A 7,968-nucleotide genomic window follows, 5' to 3' on the forward strand; every position below is an offset into this window, starting at 1 on the left:
CTGTTTCGACAGTGGAATGGTCAGATTTCGTCAATGCCAATAAAATGCCATATAATCATATGTAACTCGTTAAATACTCGAGTTAGAAGAAAAATTCATAGAATCTTTCTTGTTGAGGACGTCAGGACTTATAATTTATGTATAAAAATCTTTCCGCCAGCGTCAATAATTAATTGAATATTTCCTCCCATACTTTTTAGCACGTAGCTATTTATTATTAGCATAGTTCTTCCGACACCTGATTTTTTTTTTAATTATTGGAAATGCGTTTTTGTAAGGTACATAAACTTTTGGGATTGACTGTATAGCCAATATAATATATCCTTAAATTCCTGCTACAAAACAGTTTGCCTTGTTGCGCGAGAAGTAAGTCGAGGAAAGCTGGTCCATTGGTAGAAATCCAAGTTTCCTTTGGCTCTGTTTACGACGCCGAGGATACGTCTTTTGCCGAGATTTTCCAACACGTTTCTTTAGGATAACGTATGTAGTCATTTCTCGAAGCCATAAGTTCGTTCCTGCTTTTTCGCTCGCCCTTGCCGTAAAGCACAGCAGGTGCCGCGTTTCCCTTAGCCACGGCCGAAGATGCGGTTTCGAAAAATTCTCGAGATATTTCCTTATTCAATCGAGAATGCGAGTTTCCTCAACTGTGTAACGCGAAGCTTTTTCTTTGAAAACCGGACGCCCTCAAAGCCTCGAATTTATCGAATTTTCCTTTCCAAAGGAAATTAGACTCTCCTGGCAGTAATATATATAATGTATACTCGAGAAAATTGAATTAGATGAAGAATGATTTTATCAAAATGTTTGTAAAGCTTGCTCTTGTTTCGCATTGCGTGCTGATGATCGCGTATTACTACAAAATATAGATCCCCTTTTTTTAGAATTTTGGTACTGAAGAGTTTATTGCTTTTTAGAAATATTAATGATCGTGAAATGTAATATCGTGTACGCTAACAATGGAACATAAACATTATAGGATGTGTTACGATACAAGTAGAACTGTTGTTTTATAACGGCTGTTAATTATTATTGATAATTAATAACAACGGTTGTATACACTAGCTTTGCTTGTGCTACATCAAATATTGGATTGAATGAAGGCTACGTAACGCAATAATAATAATAACAAACTGATGCGAAACATATGCTCTGTCAAACATTAATTTATATCACTGTATCTCTGTTAACGTCAAAATCTATGCAAATTAATCTTCCATCCTCTTCTATTAAATAGATATAAATGCAGGATTTATTTAAGCATACATAAAATCATACATATGTATTAATTATTATTAAAATTTAGTTTTAAAAATCACGTAACGATTATTTATACAATATTTAATAACGAAACGCGGTACTACACGTTCTGAGAATAAAGTTGGCTCTGGGTAAAGGATTAATTTCTGAAGCTCATCGCAGTTTTTTGCTACTCGTGGGAAAAAACTTTCATTACGAGAATGTTTAATGTTTGTGTAATTAGACTCTGAACAGAAACGGCCCGGTTCAGTTTTTCAAAATGATGGATTTCCGGTGACGTTTTTTGTAAAATTCAAGTGGCTCGCTTTGTGCGCGCAGCTTTTTCCGAACGAGTGAACCGTTTAACGATTTTGACTTATTTCCTACACTCAACGAACGTGGAGTGGGTACGACAAATAATTAAATGAGTCCATAGTTTTTACCTCTCATTTCTCTGTGTTCAAAGAGAAACGTATAAAGCGAATTTCGAATTAAATTAATTCAATATTTAACATCGTTATTAATATATTTCTTCGTTTCTTGTATGACATAATTGTTATATTAATTATTTCAGATTGGAACAAAAATAATGCGATATTAATCATTTTTTTCATCGATTTAGTAGGCACATATAAAAAAGGTCTAAGTATTTTCCTTTTAATTTAAGTATTTAACGAGTTAAGTATGATTAATCAGCACTTTATTGATATTGACAAAATCCGGCTGTTCCACCGTCGAAATAACAAATTTTTGACAAAAGATTTCGTTCTTCCTCAAATACTCCTAAACTGTTGAACCTACGAGGAAAATGCATAAGACCTTACACACAAATAATGTACCGTCTGAACAAATATTGATCTATACTACTGAATCTCGAAACTATCAATTAAATTATAAACACTGATTACTTTGTACAACAAGTATTCTTTGTTTCAATTACATCTTCGAATCCGAAATTCGGACAGATAAATTGCGAAATTTCTGACTCAGCGTTCCTCTATGATTTACGACGAGGAGATATCTGCGTTTAATAAGAATTCCTGCGTTGGTACGCTAAGCGACAAATTACGAGCGTTGCTCGCTGATCTCTATAGGACACTGTGTACAGTGTCCGTGTACTAATGATAATGGCCCCAATTTAAACAGCTGCGCCCATCTTTATTGAAACCTTTAGGCGTTTTCCTCAGAAACTTCAAACATCATGAATATGTAATGCGATCAACAGTTTCTGGAGCAGAATTATGAAATTTCTTCATCGCAAGATTACACGTCATGAAACAGTTATTAAATTTCCAAAATGTTTTTAATGAATTATACGAATTAACAAGTCGATTACAATTTATAATTGCATAATGGACCTAGTATAGACATTTTTTAAACAGGGGGCATCCAGTTGATTGAGAAATAAGCTATTTCAAAGAGTTCACTATGAAAATGAAGTAAACCAGGAATTAGATCTTGTTTGGGGCAGATCACACTCAAAGAAATTTCTGCAGGTTAAATCGGCCACGATCCTCGGACTCTATGGAACAAAACGAACGGTTCCCGCGAATTACGTGGCCACAAAAGCCAGCTCCCGACAATTTCTATTGTTTTTACCGCTCTTAAAGAGCATTACGCGTAATCTTCGAGTCCGCAGTTTTCCTTTCGCAGTTCGCTTGGTTGTTATTACGCCGCTCTAATCTGATAATACGGAGTTCGCGTTTTAAATGGCCGTTGCGGGACCGATTTCACTTTGTGCCGTTGGAATTCGATCGATGGCTCCATTGGGTGCTGTAGTTTCGTTCAGAACTATGCGAAATATGTATAGCGTTTGCTTCGTGTTCGACATTGCTCAGAATAAGTTCCGTATTTTATGGTACAACTTATGATTTGTTCATAAGATTAAATGGAACACTGTTCATGAACAGAAGATGCTCGAATTAGCGTTCATTGTTCGTCTCGGTATGACAGCCGAAAGCGAAACGGTGAAGTCCACGAGGCGATAGGTCCGTTCGTGTACCTCACCCGTGCGAGAGAACCGTTGAAGAGAAGAGGAGCAGCGATGCACTACGTTCGTTACGGCGAGAGTTTGTTTCGCGTTTGTTTCGCAAAAAGTTGAAACGCGTTCGGATTCGACTGACCTGGGTGCACGTTTCGAAATATTGAAATTGATCCAATTTTCTGGGATACGGGAATGAAACGAAAAATGGGGAATGGCCGTGCATCGAATCGATTCATTCTCGATAACCAGTACCTGCCGTTTTCGTTCTGTACGCTCTCAAAGACAATTTTTCATTCGCGCGCATGTGGTGTTGAAATATTTCTTTCATTGTTAAATCCTTAAACTGATTTTCCTATAATAATCAAACGGGACCGGTGTAAAGGGAGAAGAAAGAAGTTGTTGATAAAGGGAAATTACTTCTTCTCGCGCATATTCAGTGGAAACTTCTAACGCTTTTCATTCATGGTATTCGAGCAGAAGTAGTCGGAAGTAATTGGTTTTCGCCTTTGTCGCGTCCGCTCTCTGGTTCTTCGTCGTTGTTCGCGAAGAAATAGCGCAAAACTGAGCTCGGGAAGCCGCGTGATTGTAAATGGAGCGTTATTCCTCAAGCGACTCCAACCTTGCTAATTACGGAGCCACCCTTCAACTTCACAGAAGGCGGGCAAACTTCCCCAGCGTTTTTCTCAGTGACACTTTCTTGTCTCGGCGTTGCTGCTTGATAATTCCTTTTATTATTTATCCTCGGGTCTTGATTTATTTTCGAGTTATTGCCATTTTTCACTTGGCCCGACGTGAAATATCCAGCGAAAACTTTTTTAGAGAATCTCCCAGGAATTTACGAGTCCCTACTTGCTCCATAAAGGTAAAGTATCATCGAGTTTATCAGAATAAACGGTGTGGGCGATGACGAACGCAAATTGTAGCCAAGCTCTAACTTTATTTTACCAAGAAAGAAGGAGAAGCCGGGTTACCTTCCAACTTCGCCACTCGGAAACGTGTAATTACATAGCCAATGTTCTTTCAGGTCCAATTTTCCAGCAGTGAAGAAACAGGGCTGGTTGCACGCCCTCGTCCAGGCATTTATTACTCTTTTCGGGATGGTTTCCCCGAGAACGGGGAAAAAGATTCACTGTTGCACGTCTCGCACTTTCTCATTTCTTTTGTATCCCCGCAGGAACGATAATGGACAAGGGAAACGAAAAAGGATCGACCGTGGACGCCGCTTTTCAACCTCAATTACATCGGTTTAATAACTTACGGATCGCTTGATCCTCGCTGGACCACAGGAAAAACAGGTTCTCCGATAACTCTTCGTTTACTAATCCCTCTTTTCTAATCAACGTGTCCGAATTTCTCCAAGTCCTGGTAGAAATTAATTCCTGCTTATCAAACAATTTCTCGTCGATGAACTCTCTTTAAAATTTATCAGACTGGATGAAACAATCGAATGGTATTTTTTTATCTAACTCCGTTTAAAGCATTTGACAGAAATAACGATTTACCGTTGGAGAAACATTTTTAAAAACAGCCAGGCGAAGAATTTCCGCACGATATACGTGAATATCAGGTGGGCAAAGGAAAACAACGGATACCGTTGAACGGAGAAAGCTACCGGATTGAGTCTCATAAAATATTTATCCGCGGCGAGGTGATATAGTTTCCTGGCCCGGTTTACGTCGATCGTATCGGTTTCCCTTCTCGCGTATCCTTACCCCTTTCGGTCCCTTTCCGTTTCCGGAACACGTACGCGGACCGAGGGCACGCGCGTCACGTCGCTTGCAAGAGCCACCGCGGTCTGTGTGTTCGTCGCGCGTGATTTCGACCTCACGTATCCGATACAACGGTTAAAGCACGTGAATTCGCGTGATTCGTGTCGCAGTTTACGGCACAATCGTACTAGCCTATCAGTTTTTCATACACCATCGACAAGTTTTCCGTTCGTGTAATTTTAATCGAGCTGTTGCTTCAGATATTGTTCTTCACCGAAGAATTTATACAAATTCGAACTAAAAAAACGACGGTCAACATTGAAATAAATTGTAACAAGTTCAACGTCGTTCGTTCAAAAGCGATAAAACTATACGTTTCGAGGGAGAATTTGAAAATTTTCAACAAGCTATACAGGGAAAGTTGGTAAAATAGTTAGAGCTAGGGGGAGGGGAGCGATAAAAAGAATTTTGACTAGCTGCAAAAGTTTTTACTGTTAATACCATGAACGACAAAACAGTATCATTACCGGTGCCTGTAAACTTTTATCACTGTTCCCGGAGATTTAGGTTTCCGTTCTAAAAGGTAATTTTCGTGGGAACTGCGAAACGTTCATTAACTTCACGAGGCATAAAACGAGGGCCGCTCTCTCTCTTAAACTCGTCGTTAACACGTGCCGAATTTGTTCGCTATTCTCAACTACTTCCGATTGAATCAATTATTCAGAATCCAGTCAAACATTTCATTTTATAATGTAATGCAAAATTGCTCAAAGGAAATAGCAGACATTAATCAGACCGACGTCGATCAAATAAAATGTTATAGCTGTTCAATCTCGATCATCTGATGTTTAAACAATGATTCCAAATTACTCGGAAATACCAATTAATTTTCATACGAATGTCGATCTTGGTCGGACACTGATAAAAATTCTATTGGCTGGTCGATTTCTCGTTCGCTATCGGGAATCGGTGATAGAGGTCGGTTCGCGTGATGAAGCTACCGTTTATCCAGCGAACGAGGACGTGTTTCAACGTCCCGAGTCTCGCGACGCCTCCTCGAGGATTTAATATTTCACGCGGAACGACGTCGTCAACGTCTGTGACTGACCCAGGCGCTGCTGCCTTTCGGTGAACCGCGGTTCCCGTTCAACCGGAGATGAGTTGACCGCCCGAGCACTTTACTACGCGTGGCCGTAGGCGTGAACGCGAAAGAGAAAGCTGCACGCGAGTGGGAAAGCTCTCGGAAAAACCAAGATGCTTGTCGCCTTGGGACACGTCCTTTCTTCCGCTTTTTTTCCTCTTCCCATCCTCGTTTCCTTAACGGCGCAACTTTTCCACCGTGGCTTTGTAAATGCATTCGAACTTCTTCCAATTTGTAGCACGCAAGAAGCGTACCACGCGTTTTTTTCAAAACTGTTGTAAAAGCTCTTTCACAATTTTTTTTTATGTCATGGATTTTGTCTTTTAGAAAATAAGATTTTTTATAATCTCTAAAAGAGTATAATGTATTTGTTTTTTAAAATGATTGCCCGTTTGGGAATCAGTGAGAGTCGAGACGGGAAATCTATAGATAAGGACACGGGGCGACATTTTCTAAACTAGTTTGCAACGGCGCGCGTCCGATGGTTTACGACACGTTGTCGCTAATCATGGTTTACCGACCGGTACCGACTTTCCGAATAAGTTCCGGGAAATGTCTTTGTTAACGCGCGAAGTTGACCGCATCGGCTAGGGAATCTCGACGCGATTGTATCGAACTTTGAGCTCGGAGATGGCCCGGAGGTCGGATTCGTCGAAGCGTTCTTAATAATGCTCGAAGAGCTATTGTTCTTCAACCGTGCTACGTCTCGTACGCGAAATTTCCAACAGTTTCCAACCGTAAACGTCTTGCAAGTTTCGTAGACACTAATCTTCGTTAATTTTAGATAGGCAAGATTAAAAGTTACCTCTCTTATTTCAATTAATCAAACCATCTTATTAACAGACTACGAATTTAATATAATACCGAAGACACAATCTCAAAAGTAAAATTATTTTTTAAGGATAGAAGAAATTACAACGTTTCATATAATAAATTTTGCATAAAAATCCGAATCTGATTAATCCCAACTATATTATAAAAAATGTGTTGGGAAAGGAATCTAGACGGATATTTTCGTTCAACAAAATTGGTATTAAAAGTAGCGCTGGAGGGTTATTTTCATGCGAATTGATGGAATTAAAGTTGCCAAGGGAAGGAAAAAACGAGTAAAGTCAAAGGAAAGTTCTCTTTCATTAAACAAAGTATTATTTAAGGGAGGGGATCCTTTCCGGGATAAGCGGTTATTTAAAGAAAAGCGTGCTCGCTCAAGAAAGTTATGGAAACTTTTAATTACTTCAGAATGCCCCGCAGTTTAACGCTTTTTTCCTTACCAAGGATCCGAACTTCGCCGGAATCATCAAAATTATACGACAGTAAGACTCACACCGAACTCGAATCGAACCATCCAACTTTAACGCCGATTTTCATATCGTCGAGTTTGTATCAATAAAAATGATCGATTTAAAAAACGGACTACGGATTTTTATATAAAATTAAATATTTGGAAACATGCAACTTAGAACTTAGGAATTTCTTTCATGTGCACATTTTTTTCACTAGCTTCCCACAGATAAGTAAAATCTGCAGTCTAAAAATAATTCTCCCGGTTAAAACGGGAATCCATCGTGACGTGTTTGAACGTACAAAAGAGAGAAAAAGAGGAGTCGGTGTACTTACAGATGACGATGAGATGAGCGTTGGCACGGATCGCTTTAATGCGCATATATGGACCAACTTGGCACTGATATTCCCCGTCATCGGTCAAAGAGGCATCCGTGATCTTTAGATTGTAGACGCCGCCGCTTTGATCTCCTATTAGTTTGAGTCGTGGGTGCCCCACGATTTCTCCACCTACGTTATTGAAACAAAAAACAGTTTCTTCGATTCACTTTACTTCTTGCACATATTACTCAGAGTTTTTAACACTAGAAAGACTGAAACTTAGTATATACCTATAT

General features: G+C 39.3%; 1 protein-coding gene across 4 annotated transcripts in view; it reads right to left on the reverse strand.

Moving 5' to 3' along the window:
- sns (sticks and stones) overlaps nucleotides 1–7,968 on the reverse strand; it is an 83,361-nt gene that overhangs the window by 45,849 nt on the left and 29,544 nt on the right. For all 4 annotated transcript variants that reach the window (XM_026819731.1, XM_018037125.2, XM_026819732.1 and 1 more), the window contains exon 3: nucleotides 7,688–7,861. In XM_026819731.1, the coding sequence (XP_026675532.1) occupies nucleotides 7,688–7,861 (174 nt within the window). The remainder of the gene's footprint in view (nucleotides 1–7,687; nucleotides 7,862–7,968) is intronic.

This window comes from Ceratina calcarata, unplaced genomic scaffold (genome assembly GCF_001652005.2).
Source record: "Ceratina calcarata isolate Rehan_Ccalc_2016 unplaced genomic scaffold, ASM165200v1 scaffold157, whole genome shotgun sequence".
Classification (NCBI taxonomy): domain Eukaryota; kingdom Metazoa; phylum Arthropoda; class Insecta; order Hymenoptera; family Apidae; genus Ceratina; species Ceratina calcarata.